Source organism: Melospiza georgiana, chromosome 4, assembly GCF_028018845.1.
Source record: "Melospiza georgiana isolate bMelGeo1 chromosome 4, bMelGeo1.pri, whole genome shotgun sequence".
NCBI lineage: Eukaryota > Metazoa > Chordata > Aves > Passeriformes > Passerellidae > Melospiza > Melospiza georgiana.
Window position 1 is genome coordinate 21324110 of NC_080433.1, and position 18303 is coordinate 21342412.

General features: G+C 44.2%; 2 protein-coding genes across 2 annotated transcripts in view; both read left to right on the plus strand.

Annotated features, from left to right (window-relative positions):
- Positions 1-4323, plus strand: part of STK38L (serine/threonine kinase 38 like) — a 46158-nt gene extending 41835 nt beyond the window's left edge. Inside the window, exon 14 of the mRNA XM_058022847.1 lies at positions 236-4323. Within this exon, the coding sequence (XP_057878830.1) occupies positions 236-363 (128 nt within the window). The 3' untranslated portion in view covers positions 364-4323. The remainder of the gene's footprint in view (positions 1-235) is intronic.
- Positions 4324-12391: 8068 nt separating this feature from the next.
- BMAL2 (basic helix-loop-helix ARNT like 2) overlaps positions 12392-18303 on the plus strand; it is a 32998-nt gene continuing 27086 nt past the window's right edge. The window contains 3 exon segments of the mRNA XM_058022513.1: positions 12392-12427; positions 12429-12516; positions 12519-12632. Coding sequence (XP_057878496.1) covers positions 12422-12427; positions 12429-12516; positions 12519-12632 — 208 coding nt within the window. The 5' untranslated portion in view covers positions 12392-12421.

An 18303-nucleotide genomic window follows, 5' to 3' on the forward strand; every position in this document is an offset into this window, starting at 1 on the left:
ATATAATTAAAAGGAAAAAAAAAAAGGCAAAACAAAACCCTCTCTTTTTCTGCTTCTGAGTTCTATGTTGGAATTATAACTCAACTGACCTGATTAGAAGCAGGATTTCTTCCAGGAGTTTCTGCTGACTAAGGAAATAAGAGTTCAGGGCTGTTTAGCTCTGTGAAAAGTCCTCTAAGAAGCAGCCTGGGTTTAACTCTTTTAATGTGTGTTTGCTTTTGTTTCTGAATTCTAGTGCCAAACACGACGGAACCCGACTACAAATCCAAAGACTGGGTTTTCCTCAATTACACCTACAAGAGGTTTGAAGGGCTCACCCAGCGTGGCTCCATCCCTTCCTACATGAAAGCTGGGAAGTTGTGAAACAGAACACAACCCCCCAAAGGAAATTGCAAACACAAACCTCAGGTAGCTGCATCACCAGGCCCGCTTGGCGTTAGTTATCAACACATCGACTCTGGTGCGCATCGATTTCACATGGAAATTCTACAGGATTAGGATTTCTAAGACTACTACAGGAATTAGTTGGCAGTGCCAGCTGGCTTTTTTTTTCTTTTTTTTTTTTTTTGTCCTTTTCTTTTTTTTTTTTTTTTAATATTTGAATATTTTTGTTAACTTTATTATACAAAGGTACTGGAATAAAAGGAACGTGCATCGCTTTTCCTGCACTGCCTACGTGTGGATAATGGTTAATTATGCCTCTCTGTACTGTGGCTTTGTTTGTACTGTAAACCATCTAATCCACCCAGGAGGGAAACATATCATTTGATGCAGCATTGGTGTTGTACTGCTCAGCTGGTGGGGTTTAGATATGCAGTAAAAAGAAAACTGTCCACATTTGCAAACCTCTCTGAGCAATTGCTCAGGGGTGTTCCATTTGTGGGCTGCAGATCCCCCATGAGTGTAGCACATGGAATTATTTTAAATAGCAGTGTCCTCTGGGCCTCCTTGTGTCCTGTGTGCCCTCTCTTGCCCCGAGTGCAGGACTTTATCAGCCCTTTATCATCATCCCTTTTGTCCCTTGTCCCACAGTGTGTGGCAGTGAGGCAGTCCCTGTGATCTGTTTAGTGGTATTTCTGCTTTAAATGATCATTGGCAGTATTGCTGTTAGAGGTGATGATGCCTGCTGGCAATTTCAGAAGCAAAAAGGAATCTGAATAAAAGGCATCAATATTTTTAGCAGAAGGGAAACACTCTGATGGGAAGTTTTGAGGGGATGGCAGTTTCCAAGACTGCATTCCTGCCTCTGCTCTAAAGCAGATCACCTTTGAGCTACTCATAATTCAAACATTCTCTTCCCTCTGTGCAAAATGTGTTCTAGAGAAGTGATCAGATTGGTGCCTTTTCTTTTTTTTCCTCCCTGAGCAGCTGCAGGCAGAAGGGATCCTGCTTTAACCTCTCCTGAATCGCAGCCTCTGCTCACATAGAGGAAACTGAGTGTCCCACTGGGTTCAGATTCTCCAGTGGGTTCCTTTTCTCCCAGGATCTCCACTTGGCGTGGCCATGGGATTAGAATCAGCTGAGTCTGCAGCCCAATTTTCAGGGACCACCTAAATGTTCTTGTGGCCAGTCTGCAGGATGGTGACAACCTGACAGCCAAGCCAGGTGTCCTTTCCCTGGGCAGAGGAAACAGAAGCAGAAATACCTCCATGTGCAGGCTCTGTTTTGTTCATCAGCCCAGCAGCAGTTCAGGACTGAGTTGTACTCCCAGAGCAGTTTGCAATTATCTGGTCACTGGTGATTTTCTCTGCCTGTACTTACAGCTTATCTGCAGGGCTTTGAATCTGTCACAGTACAGCAGAGATCTCTGCTGTCATTTTCTGGTCAAATGAGATGTGCAGCACTGAACAATTGCCCAGTGGCTGAGCAAGCAGAGTCACTGTTGCTGTCTCCCTCCTCTGAACCAGTGAAAGGCACCCTAAAACCTCTGCAGCCCCTTCTGAGTGGAGCACAGGATGTTTTGGCATACAGCAGGAAAGATTCCACTGGACAGACTTTTGTAGCAATATGGAAACTACTGTTATAAAGCCATTAGAGAAATATTTATTGCTGTTAGGCACTGTGGTGTCAGCTGTTCTGAATTATTTGTATGCTCTGAAAAACACACTGGCATGTTGATCTGTTGCATAAGAGCCCATTTGCCAGCAAGATTTCTGTGCATCAGTGCCTGTGATGGGCAGGTGTTCTTCCCTGATCCAGCCAGGATCCCTGATCCAGCCTTTCCTCCACAGTTTTGTCTCCCTTGAAGCATCTAATATCTGTTATTTATACCAAACAGTTTCTGTCTTTAGCTCTTCAAAGAGGAGTAGCCACTGCCTCAGGCCCATCCAGTATTAGAGCAAAGCTAAGTTGAGCTTCTGCCTGAATGCTGGACTGAGGTGGGAACAGCTCCTTGATCTCTCACATTTGTTTCCCAGACCTTACACTAATTAACATCTTGCTGTGGGGCAAGGTCCTTAAAAATTCTCCAGTGTTGTTCTTAGCCTTGTCAGTGTGCTGAGGCTCAACCTGGGGCCATCCAAAGGCTGTAGAAAAACAATAACTCGCTTGAATCCACCTTTCAGGCATCGTTCTGCCAGTGCCCCAACAGCTCCTGAGGCTTCTCAGGAAAGGAAATGCCTTTCCTAAGGCCTTGGCTCCAAAACAGGGAAACTCAGGCAGGAAAAAAATCCTGAGATATAAATTTGGCTTCAAAGGACACTGCTATTCAAAATACTTTTCATTGGTTTTAATTTCCAGTTTCATCCATGGGGCACTGTGTGCACTGGAATTGGAATTCCTGCAACCACCACCTTTCAGAAGAGCACAGTAACCCCATTAACGTGACCTACAAAGAAGTCTTTGCTCAAACTTGTTGAGACAAGCTCAGTTTCATGGAAACTGCAAATGCTCAGTGATACTGGTGATTTTTTTTCCTGTGGGGCTTAGGGGAGGGCAGAGAAATACACACTTAATTTAAAGCTATCTATTAAACAACTATGTCTGTACATACTCACTGGTTTACAAACTTGGGGAAAAGCTCAACCCTTCTACTTGCAACACTAAAAATAATACTAATTTAAAACTGCAGATGATTAATCATATCAGTGCTCACATAGGAGTTATATCCATAAGGAAACAGCCTGCAGCCTATCTAGCATAAACTCCTGTATTGTGGTAGTTGAGTTTTTAAATTTTTTTTGTAAACATAGCATTATTTTAATCAGTAAATCAAGTTAAACAATATTAACTACTGCTTTTAGGATGATAGGGGTTTCTTTAAAGGTGAAACTGTGACACTGTACTGGATTAAAGAGAACAGCAGGTTAATCTACACTGGCTTTCAAAAAAAAAAAAGGAACTGCAACATATCTTTAATTTTGTTATTTGTATCTGATTCCTTTGGATGGTTGTGTGTTTTCCTTTGGCAGCGTTTGTCACTGTGCCATTTATTTTTTTCTTATTCTTGGAGTACCAAAGATCCTGAAATGGCTTGATGATTGCAACCATGTGAAAATTTATTTTCTGGAAGTATGTTTTGTTAAACTTTTGTTAAAACGCTAAATTGTGTATGCAAATTGTTATCAGAGGTTTGCTGGGATGTTTACCTATTCCAGCAGGGAAAACTTGAGTGCATTGATGGAAGTGGAGAGCCTGAATCCAAATTCTGGATTGGAATTCCCTGAAAGTGGGGAGGAGGCTTGGATTGGGAACTGCAGCTGAGCTTCTGCACTTTGTTCCATCTCCAATCAGTGTGAGTGAGTGGCCTTAGGTACAGGATATCAGCAGAGGTTGTCTCATGTGCAAAAGGAGTTTAAAAAATTGCCAGCATTCAGAAATCAAATCTTGTTGATACTGCATTTGCACTGTTCAATTTGCCTTGCTGGAGAGTTATAGAAGTGTTATTTTTATAGGTCAGTTGTTCCCCACCTGAGCCGTTGGAGACAGTCTGGGATAAGGGCACCTGCTGGGGGCAGTTCAGCCAGGGGGCACCAGGAGTGGGCACCAGGAACAGCACACAGCTGCTGTCAGCTCCTTCCCCAGGGCTGACATTCCTCCTGTGCCCAGCAAGCAGGGAATGCTGCAGTCTAGCCCAGGTAATGCTTAGGAAGTGCTCTCACTTTCTCAATAACACAAGCAATTACAGGCGTTGTAACACACTGAATCTTGTCCTTTACTGTTGGGATCTCACAGCAGCTCGTTCTTGGAGTCAAAATGCGACTGCTATATTTTTCCTAGACTGTTTCATTAGTTGTGGTTGGGAAAGTTACATAGAAGCATTATAAAAATTTATATGAGGCTTTTTACAGCATTTGAAAATAAAAGTAGCATTCTTTTTGTAAAGTTGCAGTTTTCATTTCTTTCACCTCGGTGTGTACTGGATTTCTTTTCCAGAATGGGAGACATCTAAGGAATTGAGATCCTGTTTTGTGGATTCTCATCTTTAATTCTGTGGACAACAAAACACCCCAGTGTTGTTACACTCAATCAGAAAGTAGAGAAAGCAGATAATGTTTGACTTGTCCCACCTGCAGCCAGATGAAGAAGCTGCTTCTCAAATGGTTACTGATCTTCTCCAGTCTTACCTTCCCCATAGGCCGTAATTTATCCAGGAAAGGCTTCCAGGGGCAGTTGTGTCCTTTGATCCACTATAGAAGCCTTTCTGTCCTCCTGTTCCACTTTCCCTGCCAAGTTCAGAGCAGCAGAAGCACAGAAAGTTGTGTAAAAAATGATCAGAGTGGAGCAGCTGAAAGCCAAGAGAAGTGAGGAGACACTGTCTGGCCTTGTCTGGAGCCCTCCTGAGAAGAACAGGAGGCCTCCCTCCCTCCATCCCTCCACCCCAGAATTGCTGCTCTCAATGAAGGTAAAATGCAAGAGAATTTTGTAAATTCTATTTAATGGGATCCCCCCTTTCTTCCCTTGTGTGTGCATGATTGTATGGCAGAGCTACACATCATAAGGAAATATAGGTTTAGTTCTTTACCTCCTTGCATTACCAAACCAGATATTCCTCAAAAAAAGTGCTTGAAGGCTATGCTTTCAGCGTGGGTAAATATCTTTTTAAATCTTATCTTAGAGTTTATAAGACTTACTGCAAATATCTATATTTTTCATTTCTTTGTTGTGCAAAGTGTGCACGGTACCTAAGCAAAACAATAATGCTTTGGGCAATAAAAGGCTTTTTCTGACATTCCTAAGGAGGGAGAAGGGAGGAGTATCCAAAACTGTCTGTCTTGGCAGTGGGGACAGTGGTGGCTCCCAGCTCTGGACTAGGCAAGGGTATATTTGCAGTTCAGGAAGTGCTTAATGTATTTGGAAATGTAGGAGGCTGTCAGGCATTGGAAGGGGCTGCCCAGGGAGGTTTGGAGTCCCCATCCCTGGGGGTTTTTAAGGAAGGACTGGATGTGGCTCTCAGTGCTCTGGTCTGGGTGACAAGGTGGGGATCGGGCACAAGTTGGACCCAACAATCTTGGAGGCCTTTTCCAACCTTCATGGTTCTGTGATTCCATTTCTCTAAGGTAATGTGATTCATCACACATGTAAACATTAAATATCAGAGAGGTACTAAAATGCCTGTCCCACAGCTGAATATTCCAGGTGAAAGCAGGTTCTAAGGATGGGTGCAGGCCCTGTTCCTTGTGAGCCACGCTGGGTTCAGCCATGCCAGGCTCTGCAGCGTGGAATGCCTGCTCCTAAAATCCACCAGGTTCCAGGTGCTTTAATATTGTGACAGCTGAAGGGCAAATTGTTGTGTCTGTCACACACTGAACTGGCACCAGGGTTTGGACACTTCATCACTCAGGAACACTGCTGCAGTGGGTGTGACAGGAAATTAATCTCTCCAACGCAGAGGGAGCTCATCCCTGCTGCCTCCTGCTCCTCCCAGTGCCACTCCTCAGGTTATCTGAGCCCTTGGAGGTCCCTGTTCCTGAGGTAGGTGGGGCACAAAGACTTCAATCTCCTTGTGCTGAGGAGGGAATGAGCACAGGGTTCTCCTTTCCCAACCAAGCCAAGCTCTGCTAGGAACAGTTTGTTTCGGATCTGAACCGACCCTCGGTGCTGAATCTTGTTTCTGTAGCAGCTGCTTTAATCTGTTTCTAGTGAGGCACCATCTGCTGCAGCTTCTCCTCCTCCAGGAATACGTGCTGGCTCTCCGTGCTGTCCCCAGGCAGTTCACTTCCACTGGCAGCATCTCCTTCCCCTCCAGGTGCCTCTGCCCATCCTCCCTGCTCCAAAGACAAAACCTTTGCCCTTGCCTCTACATTTCCTGCCCTTGGAATTGAAGGATGAGGGAGACTTGTCAGTAGAGTGAGTGCTGAGCCCTTGGAGCTGTTGTGCAAAAGTGTAACCACAGCCCCTGCTCCACACCTTGCAAGGGAGACTACAGCTACAGAGAGGGTGTTACAGACACGTGGAGGTAACACCATCCCTCCCTCCCTCCCTCCCTTCCAAAGCTGTGTGCAGGATCTGCCCCCAGCGTGGGGCCAGGAAGTGATGGAGCTCCAACAGGAGGCAGATGCCAAGATATTCCCCCCAACCTCGTCTGGACACGTGCAGCCATGCACAAAACCAACTGGAAATGGGAGCAGTGATTTACTGGGAGTGCAAAACTGCAACAGTTTTGGACACTTCACTTCCCCAGTTCTACTTCTGACTTCATTGTCTCTATTTAATACCAGGGGATGATCAGATAAGAACTTCAGTGACTTTTTTGATCAGGACAGGGTGAAATCACTGGCAATCTAGACACACACATCAGGATCTTCAGCTTTCTTTGAGGTCTCATCCAACTCCCATTGACGTCAGCAGAAGATCCCTATCTAAAGCCCAAAGAAATCAGGAACAAGGATGGCCTTCAAAGCAAACTGGTTGCTGATGCCATGCTTTGGTGTTCCTTACAAATGAGACGAAAAGGTTTAACTATTTATACAACTCAGCTGGTTGAAAAGCAGTGTGTGGAGAGGAGGCCTTTTGGCTTCAAACACAGTGGTGAGAAACTTGCATGGCACTTCTGCTGTTAAACAGGACAATAGTACCTGGTTTCTAATAACCAAAATCAAACTAATGCCTTGAGGAAACTTTGAAAAACATACCATTTGTTTAAATGCCACTTTTAGGCTCTCAATAGACATTCAGAAACTACCAGTTTCTGCCAGGAACAAAAAGGTTATTTCAAAACTGATTATTTTGTTTTTAAATCAGAAGTGGCACTGTCAAATTGAGAGACTTTGGGGTAAGAGATTTACAAGCAAGTGTATTATTATTTTGTGGGCAAAACCCTTGCAGACCTGGACTCCAAAATTAAGCAGGCACTTTGGAAAATGTTAATCCTTTTGACTGCCTTTAATTTTGTTAGAAAATCACACACTAAATTGCCATCCTGCTGGCTCCAATACTGAGATTAGAGAGGAAGAGCAAGTAGGATTCAGATGCTCTTCTCAAGCTAAACTTGTTTCATCATGAAAGGAATTTGTCCACGATTCCCAGATGTCCAAGGCCAGAGTATATCCGTGTCACAATCCAGTTGGATAAAGCAGAACATAATCCATGGTCCCAGTATTGTGCCAGCACAGCACAGTCCATTGCTAGTGAAGCCTGATTTTTTTTCTGTTTTTTGCTTCTTTGAAGGGCTTCCATAGTAATTATTAAGCACAAATAATTTTAAAGAGCTTATTTTTACTATTGGCCAATGACAGCATGATTATGCTATTTATTTACTTTTTGAAGCTAAAGAGTCTCTGATTTGGAGAAGAAATATTGCTTTAAAGTGATTTTACCAGATTGTACCAATACATACTCACAGAATTTGTAGCAAAGTCAGTAAATTGCTTGTGGTGCCCTTAAAAGTAATCCAGTGACCTTAAGCAGAATAAAATACACATAACAGACTGAAATAGATTTAAAAAAAAAAGATTAATTCTTGTAACTAGATAATTTTTTCATATGTCCTCTAAAAAACCACACTTGATTCTGTACATTCAGCCATATAAGACCAGAGTCAGAGGGGAAACCATAAACATTTGTGTTCTGGGAGAGAAGGTTATGAAAAATCTCTGTTTAGACTTACAAAGCTGGGTCACTTCAGTTTCCTGCTATTAAGTTTCAGCAGAAAAAAGTTCTCTGGCTCTCCCCAGGGGTGTTTTTGTGAGAAGTAACACAAGCCACCCTAATAATGGAGAGTGACTCCCTGTGTTCCCGCTCCCAGGTCAGTGAGGTGTGTGTGGGGCCAGCTTGGCCCCAGCAAATACACAAAGAAATGCACATCACTGGGACGGCATCTGCCACGTCCTGGGAAACAGCTGAGACATGCTATGCTTTGGATGTGACTGAAGAGGGGAAAAGGAGGAATAATACAGACACTTTAAGTGCTCAGTCTCAGGCTATTATTTAACTGCCCCGAGGTTTGATTGTTATTTTTACCCCTTTAGCACGTTGTTGTATAAGTTGTTTGGAGAAAAGAGGCTATCTGTGGCTTACATAAAGCGTTCTGTTCCCTATTTTATTGCTGAAAGCTACTCAAGAGAAAGTGTTCACCTTAAAATGGGGCAAAAATATCAAGTGTGGCCTACTCAAAATCAGTGCCTTACATAAACTGGGATCCTGCTCTGCCAAGACTGGAGGCACACTGTGCTATAAACACCAGTTACTGTCATGTATTAAAGGTTCAGCGAAGGGCCCAGTCATCACCTTTGAATAAGAAACGACTCTAATAAATGATGTCTCAGATCTGTGCTAATGATCTGGCAGCCCTTTATGTTTGTAGGAATTATCCAAGTGCTGGCTGACATGGCACTGACCATGGAGGAGGAGTACAGGCAGAAATACTGCCAGGAGACTGATCTGATTTTCTGACCTAGTGCCAAGAACTTCCGCAGTGAATTGCAACTGCACTAAAAAATATGAAACAAAATGTGAATCAGGTACAGTAGTTCTGTTTCTAGTGAGTCAGTTAAAAGAACACCCCAAAGATTTTAAATGTCCTCATTAATGTTCCCATGTGGAAAGAGTTTGTATTTAGTAGCTGTTTAGCTATTAAGCTTGTTAAAACAGTTTTGGAGAACTATTTAAATGTTTAACTCATTGAGCTTTATAACAACAGCCATTTTCAGTTTTCGGTGGTTCCTGAGTCCCTGAAACATTTTCAGTCAGTGCGGCTGACTCACTTCTGAAATCCCCTTAGCATTTGGGTGTCCACTGATGATGCAAACCTGGAGGAGGGAGCTCCCAGCTTCAAAACTGGGGCAAGACATTATTTTAGCAGGACAAAAGATGACATTTAAGCTTCCTGGGAATAAATCCATTAAAATTTTCTCAGTATCAGTTGTGGTATATGAATAAAATTGTGCATTATTGCTAGCAGTTTATCAAAGTCAGCAACAGCATCTTAACTGATTTTTAGCTCTCCCTTCTGTTTTTCTGCTTTTAATTTCATTTAGGGCAGAAAGAGTTTGTAATTCCTTCTGTTCAATGCAAACTCTGCAAGACCAGATGAACTCATCATGATGGAGATACACATACATATATATATACAGATATATTTGCAGTAGTAACAGTGGGATTACATGGAACATAACTCTCTAAAATGAAAAGTCAGATTTCCAAGGGGGAAAAGCACACTATGAAGAAGTGTGCATTGAGACTGTCACAGAAGTACCATGGGATTTCTTCAGCAGCATCCCCAGCTGGGAGCCATGATTCCCTGGCCTCTTCCCTGGAATATTCTGTCAGAGCCATGCACCCACTCCTTCCACGTGCTCTAACCCTTGGGCTCTGCCACGGGCAAGATGCTGAGCTGCCCCCTCCCACACAGACAAGGAGCTTCCACATCAGATGGGAAATGTGCTGGGAGCTTCCAATTATAAAAGATGTCATGAATGGAGTTCAGGATTGCATCTGAGGAACCATCCTCAAGATTACAGTTTGGAGTTTAGACAAGTGAATTCTGCCTACATCTCTGAAAGCTATGAAGGAAACACATCTTTGTTTTCTGGTTGGGTTTTTTTCCCCCCAGCTCTACCTAACTAGCTGAGTTGCTGATTTTCCACCACATTACATAAAATTCATAGGTGTTTGAATGTATTTGGCTTGTAGTGTTTTGTGAGGATTTACTTTCTCAAGCCCTTAGAATCACAGAATCATTTTGCTTGGAGGAGATCCTGGAGATCATTGTCTCATTGAGTCTCAACACTGCCAAATCCACCACTAAACCACATCCCCTAGTGCCACATCCACACATGTTTTACATACCTCTGGGGTTGGTGACTCCACTGCTTTCCTGACAGACTTTTCCAATTCTTCAATGAAGAATTTTGTCCTAATATTTAATCTAAACCTTCTCTTGCACAGGTTGAGGCTGTTCCCTCTCATCCTACTGCTTTTTACTTGGGAGAAGAGACTGATCCCAGCTGCCTTTTCACATGTATTTAGTCACATTTTCTTACTTTTAGCAAAGGGTGTTTTTATCTTAAGAGTCTGCCCCTAGATCTGAAAAAACTGATTCCTTGTCTGCAGCTCTAAAGACATAAATTTTAACTTTGACAGTAACCACCAGAACTGAGGATTAAAGAACATAATATCATTTGCAAAATATTACAGCTACTCTTGCCAGCTCCACAGGATCCCCATTACTGATAATAGACAGGGGAAAGCCCCCAGAACAGTGGGAGAAGAACACCTGCAGAAGGAGCTTTCTCCACACACACATCACCAACTCTGCAGCTCTGGCCCCACTGGTGAGCAATAAATACCATCTGTACTTCAGGTTTTCTGGTGCCTGAGTTCATAGAATCATGGAGTATCCTGAGCTGGAAGGATCACTGAAGTACAACCTGTGGCCCTGCACAGACACCCCAGCAATTCCACCCTGTGCATCCCTGAGAGCGCTGTGCAAACCCTCCTGGAGCTCTGGCAGCCTTGGTGCCGTGACCATCCCTGGGGAGCCCCAGCACCCTCTGGGGGAAGAACCTTTCCCTGATATCCACCCTGACCCTGCCCTGACACAGCTCCAGCCTTTCCCTCGGTCCTGTCCCTGGTCACACAGAGCAGAGAGCAGGGCCTGCCCCTCCTCTTCCTCTCCTGAGAAAGCTGCAGAACTGCTGTGAGCTCTGACCTCAGCCTGCTCTTCTCCAGCTGAACAGACCAGTGCCCTCAGCTGCTCCTTCTGTGGCTTTCTCTTCAGGCCCTTCAGTACCATCTCCATAACCTTACTTTGGACATTCTCTGAGAGCTTTAGATTTTTCTTATATTGTGGTGTCCTAAGAGAGAGAAGCAGCAGCTGTGCAGCCAATAGAGATGGCTGTGGATCAATCCCACAGATTTGTGTGCTTGAGCAAAAGCCTCTTCTGTCACAGCTGCAAGTGGAACTGAGTGGGCACAGGCTGCACCAACACGGGGCAGGACAGTGACAGAGGCTCTGTCACATGGAAGAGGCACTGCTGAGGTCCATCTGTGTTGCAGAGGTTTCATTTCATTTCACAGACTGGCTCTAGTGGGATCTGCTGGAGGGAAGGAATGCCTGGGAATAGCTGGAACACACTAATCTTTTACAGGTGTCCCTTGAGGTCTTTGTGCCCAAGGAACACCCCTCGCTCACACTGGCACTCCAGGGTGTGAACCAGAGCACTGTGATGGGCAGGTTCACTTCAGAACCGTGCTCCTGGTACTGCCAAAAGCCAGCTACAGGTCTGCTCACACACTTCAGCACACCTGTGGAAGTTATCCCTATTTTATGCTACTTTTCACTGACAGATGGGACTGCTCTCTGAGCACTCACAGAGGCCTCCGCCAACCAAAACTATTCCCAGATTCTGACACTTCCTCGGATGAAGCATCCTCTGTATACCATCCAGAGGAAGGAGCACCAGCCCTGCCCAGCCCCTGGACATGGGCAGGGCGCCAGCCCAAGTGTTGCAAAATGGGGAACATGTCAAGATTATCTTAAGTCGGAATATTCTTCATGTAAGATCTTTGTGCATTTCCAAGCCTAACCAGCAAGAACGGAGATCTAACCAGTGGAAGAGGCAGATGCCAGCATCCCTTACTCAAGGACATGCTGGAACTAACATGTTTTAAGGATGTAGTAAATCAGTGCAGATGTATGTCTGTGTATCCATCGCTAACTTGGCAAAATACTCCAGGTCCATCACGTCTATATGTTGCTGTGCTTGGAAACTTACTCTGAATTTCCGTGTCTAAATAAAGGCATGAAAAGCCGGGCGGTAGTGCTTTATTTGCGGTGTCACCACAGAGCACCCAGGCTTGTGCAGCTCTGCAATAAGCCATCGCTGTGTCTCCCGAGTAGTTACTGCACTTGTCCCTGCAGCCCTGGGCTCGCCGCACGTCGCGGATCGAGCCCGACCCGCAGGGCCGCCGTGAGGGGAGCGCAGCGGCGCCGCCACCGCCGCACATATCGCGAGAGGCGGCGCGGGGCCGGGGCGGGAACATGGCGGGGCGGAGGTGCTGAGGGGCGGCTGGCGGGGCAGCCCGCGGTCCCTCCCCGGCGCCGGCGGCTCCTCCTCTGCTCACCTCAGCTCACCCCCTGCATGCCGGCGGTGCCGGGGGCGCTGTGGAGCGGGGCACGGGGCCGCCCGCCATGGCCGAAGCAGGAGCGGGAAGCGCCGAGGGCTCCGAGGAGGAGCGGCGGGCGGCGGAAGGTGGGAGCGGGTCCGCCCGAGGAGCGGGCGGTGCGCGCCCCGTCCCCCTCGCCCCTGCCGCGCGTAGCTCCGTGCGTGGGGGGCGATGGCGGGCGCCGTGTGTGGGGTGTGTCTGCCTGTTTGTGTCTGTCTGTCTGTCTGTCCGCCCGCCCGCCTCGGTGATGTGGCACGGGCGGGTGTTGTTGTGGGGCTGGTGCCCGTGGGGCAGTGCCGTCCTTCCGTGAGGGCGCTCGGGGCCGCTCCTGTGCCCGGTGCCGCTCCGGGGCCGCTCGCGTTTGTGGCTCATTCCCGCTGGGCGCTCCTGGCTCGCTGCTCCCGCTCGGTGCAGTTCAGTGGAGGTACCTGGAGCGCCCACACGGAAACAGAATCACGGAATGGGGTTGGAAAAGAGCTCTGGAGATGGTCCAGTCCACCCCCGTGGTCAGGCAGGGTCACCTGCAGCAGGTGGCACAGGAGCGTGTCCCGCTGGGTTGGAATGTCCCCGGAGAGGGAGACTCCAGGCCCTCCCTGGGCAGCTGTTCCGGGCTCTGCCACTCTCAGTGTGCAGAAGTTCTTCCTCAGGCTGAGCTTCTTGTGTTCAGTTTGTCCATTGCTCCTTGTCCTGTCCCTGGGCAGCACTGACAAGAGCCTGGCACCGTCCCCTTGGCATCCGCCTGTGTAATGGTCACTGTGCTGTACTGCTGTGACAGATGTGTCATCATACTGATGACATGTGCGCTAAAAATCTGGGGGCTTTCGGTTTGGATTTTTTTTTTTTTAACTAAGTTTGTAGCTCTCTGTTTCTGGTACGCATGTAGCCTTGCATTCCTAAAACTCTAGTATGATTTTTTTTTTTTGGTAGGTAAACATGATTTAGTATTTTAGGTACAGTGATTCTGACTTTTCTCTGTGTGTGTATGTGTGCCCACGCATGTATGGCGACCAAGGTTTGATCTTTCCATGTTTTTAATCATAAGTTTCTGCTACTAAATCAAGGCTGGTTGTAAACTACCAGCTGCTGCTCGTGTTCCTGCTCGGAAACGAGTGGAAGGGAGCGTTTTGCACGGGGTGTGGGGAAACACAAATGGTCCGATCCCTCCTGAGCCATCACTGCAGCTCTGTGTAGTTAGCACCAATTCTTCTAGGCTTATCAGTTGTTTTCTAAATGCCTCTTCGGTCGAGTGTGCTTTAATGTATGTGGGGATCCTTGTTGTCTGAAATCCTGGACGTTTTTCTGTTTGGGCTGCTTGATTGTTTAAATACTGTTGTAAAATTCTGTGGCAAATGTAGTGTTTGAAAACAAAGTGGTGGTGCAGGGTTTTTTTTTTTTTGGTAGCGTTTTTGCAGTCTGCTCAACTGTGCTTAAAACTTAAGATGCATTGTTTCTATATCGTGCATATACTGAGAGGAGACAAAATCATCAAAATGAAGAAAGCTCCAAATGCACAGGCATTTCCATTTACAAGTAGATTTGGGAAATCAATGAACCATAGGCTTTCATGTTTTATTGTGAAATTAACCCCCATCCTTGCTTTCTTCTGCTGCCTATGTTTATACCTGTTCTTTTAGTGGATTTTAAAGAAAAGAATTTTGCGTTTCTTTGTTTTTAAGACAAAAGTATCTAAATTGTTTGTGGGATATGGCTACACTAAACTTACCTGCCTAGTAGTTTTTAGGGTGGATTTTTTTCTTTTCACTTGAATGTACACCTTATTGTTGGTACATTTGCACAAATGTAAACAAACAACAAACTCTAAACTCAAACTCTAACTCTTAGACGTTTCACATCCAAGAATTAAATTCATTGTAAGAAGAAATAATTTGGTGAGTGATTTTGGAAGTGAATAATTGTGAACTTTTGAAAATTCCCTGTTTGGACTGCAGGGCCAGCTAAAACCATGGAAATTCTACAGCTCACTTGATAGGACTCAGCATTTTGCAATCATATGATTCCAAAACTTACAAGAAAACAGCTGTCCACTATTTTTCTAGGAGAATACAACTGGAGAGGATTTGTGGTTGGCTTTTTGTTTGTTGGTTGTTTTTCCCAGAAATGAGCTGTGATATATGAGGCTCCTGATTCCTATCAGTGCTTTCTACCTGGTGCGAACATGCCAGTGCCTGGGAAAGCAGGGAGCCCTTTCCAGGCCTTGGGGAGGATCTTTCCAGTAGCTGCCTCCTGCCTTCTTTTATTTTTTAATACACTGATAGATTTGGCCAAATATTTTGTGTTTGAGATCTGATAAGTGAATGTGTTATTTAAGTGGTAAGTCGTGATTTTGACTGCTTCTCTTCCAGGTGAGGAAAATGAGTAAAAATAGATGCAGAGAGCAATCAGTTGCCTGTGTTATTATTTGATTTAAATATATGTAATTCAGAGTGTTTTAATTTTTTCCTTTTTTCATTTTGTGAAATTAAAACCAAATCCAATGTTCTTAACATAGAAAAGTTTATTCTCTGGATAGTTGTGTTCATAAGATGCTTTCATTGCTAAATTCTCTGTATCTTGCTCCTGCATTGCACATGCTTATAACATTTGAGGAAAGAATAAGCTGCTTTAGTCCATACATTTCTGTTGTTTTCAGAACTTCATTCCAAAGATTGTTATCCCAGCTTTCAATACAAGGTACTGCAGGTGATGAGCTTGATGCCAGACTTGCTGTAAGTTTGAAAATGCTTTTCATGGCCTGTTTTAAAGGTCTAAAATAAATTCAAAGAATCTTTTAGTACAACTCTCAGCTATGTGTAGAAGATACAGTTCTTTGTTGTACAGGTGTTCAGATTTGCAGGACCTTAAGCTGATGTCACAGCACCTGTAACTCTTTCTCACACACTCCTGTACGTGTGCAGGCTGTGTGTGGCACTGTCACACTCTCTAATGAGTATCTGCAGAAGAATTCACTAAAATAAACTAAAAGTTTAGACATTTAACTCCACAGTAAAATAAAACAATTGACATGGTTTGGAGTTATTTGCCTCTGTCAGTGTGAAGCCATTCCCCTTGTCCAGAGTCTCTCTCCCTCTTTCCTGTGGGCTCCCTTCAGGCACTGCAAGGCCACAGTGAGGTCACCCCAAAGCCTTCTCTGCTCTGGGCTGAACAATCCCAATTCCCTCAGCCTTTCCTCCCAGCAGAGCTGCTTTATCTCACATCTTAAAAAAACCCCAACAAACTAAACCCAAACAAGCAAAAAACCCCCACAAAACCTCCAGGAAAACCCCAGCTGACCAACCAAAAACCAAACAAGCAAACAAACAAAAAAAAAGCCGCACCAAAAAACTGTGTTATTTGTGACAGAACTTTACAGTCTAAAAGGAACTGCTGTGGCTGGGCTGCACAGCCCTCAGGTGCCACTTCACACTGGCTTACACCAGAATTTGGAGTTCTTTAAAATTGACAGAGCTCAGATCCCTGGCTGGAGGGTTTTGTGCATGCCACATACACACCTCTGGAAAATTTAGTAGTCTGTGGTATTTGTGATCTTAGAAATCTGAATTCAAAGCAGCCTCTTTCTTCTCCTTTTCTTGGAAAGTGTTTCAAATTAGGATGCTGGGTTAAAAATTCCTTGTTTTTGGAAAGGTTGTGCCAGTGTTAACACATTATTAATTTAGTTAGCTGCAGAGCTACCACATTTCTCCAAGTCTCACTTATTCCCAGACTATGGAAAGTGTCACCATAAGCTTTATAAATGTACTTCTTTAATGATATTTTATTTCAAGCCCATTTTAGTGTAATATCTCGGTAGCTGAATTTGGATGTTCTTTTTTAAACTGGCTAATAAATGAGGGCTGACTGACAGCTCCTTTAATTAATTTATTAATACTACATGACTTGTATCTTCCTGCTAATTTTGGAGTGCTAATGTGTATCCTGCAAACCTAGACAGAAAAGCTAACCCTGCTAGGAGTGGGTGGTCTTGAGGTAGTGCATAATTAGGCCAATAATTTGGAAAGCCTGGCTTGGGCTTGAACTTGTTGCATGTGATGCAAACAGGTGCTGTCTGTGGCTCTGATGTTAAATAATTGTGTGATATTTTTGTGCTTGGGGTGGGTTTCATCTCACTTATCTTTAGATGTCCAAGTGTGAGGCAGTTCCTTTGGTCCCTGTGTAATTACTGACTAGAGACAGGCACTCTTGGGCTGTATCTCATCTAACCAACTGGAGGAATCTATTTTAGATTGAGATGAATCACCCTAGAACTGTTTTATTTCATCTAGCCAAATGGAGAAATCTATTCTGGGGAGAGATGAATCACCCTAGAAATGTCTTCCTCCCTCCCAGAGGGACCAGAATGGCTACTTCAGACGTGGACATCATTATTGGTTCACATGAATTTCCCTTTTTATGGCTGGTGGAATTTGGCCATAAACCTTTTCTTAAAGCTTGTGTTTGCTTAGGAATTGAAAACCTTGAAACTGTTGGTCGTGAAAACAGCTCAGGAATGTGGCATGGGATTAGAAAATATTATTGTCAGTAATTGTAAAAATGTGGAGTCTCCCAAGCCTTGTTTCTCAATGCATTGCAGGGGATTGACACAGAAACTTTGCTGACACAGGAATATGGCTGATTTGGTTTGTCTTTGTATCTCCCCCCAAACAGTTTCCTGCAGCTCCTTGGCAGTTGTTCCCTTCTTTGCCAGCCCCTTGGGGACTCCAATTATTATTTATTTTCCACAAGAGTAGGGGATGCTCTTGTTATGAGAAATATGTATTGATAACCATCCCTTAAATACTTTGTTTTCTCACTTATGAAATACACTAAAATGAGTGTTCAACTAACAGTTTTTCATTTCACATACACTTACTGGGAAGGAGCTATTTCTCATATGTGTTTGTACTGTTTGGATGGTCTTTGCTTTTTCACAGAGGGAGTAATTCCAGTGAAGGAATTCCTGTATTATTCTCATTATTTTAATCTGTCCCAATGTGCATAATATGCTTTAAAAATATTTTTGATTTGTAATATAGATAAGCACATAGGCTTAATGCTGAGAGAAAGATTATAATAGACATGTATTGGAGGAACTGTTCACTTGCCATTAATATCTGGTTATCAGTATTCCAGGGCATTAGCAATGGAATGAACAGTAAAAATGTCATTTCTCAGCTGGAATTTTATTTGGCTTGCAAACCAGACTAGTGTGAATAACAGCCTTTAGGGTGGTCAAACAAAACATCTCTAGTTGACTTAAACTGTTTCTAGTGGTTTTAGAATTCACTAATGATTTTGGTTTTATAGAAACATCAACTTGTTATAAAGATTGGTCCTTCTGGATATTATTTCTCATGAAGCAAGTGTGCTATGAAATTGGGAATTATTTCAGTTTGCTTCATGTGTGTTTAGAGGTGTTTGTTGTGATGCCAATGGTATGAAAATATTCACAAAAAATGCAAGCATAAGAAATTCAGCCAGGTGCTCAAATGACGGGTAAAAATCCAACTTTTTCTGATCATAGAAGCCCATCCTGGTTATTTGGGTGCATTCTAGACCATTTTTTTTTGTGAACCTAAAGATTGTTATATTCATTATTCAGCTCTCCCAAAGTGGTGTAGCCAGAGAGGGAAAGAAATCTTTCAGCACAGCCTACACAAGGTTGGGACACTCCAGGGACAGAGTGAGCACCCTGGATTCACCCAGTATCATAGTGATGGCTCTTATGGAGCCCTCAGAGATTATTTTCCATCACCCTTCCTG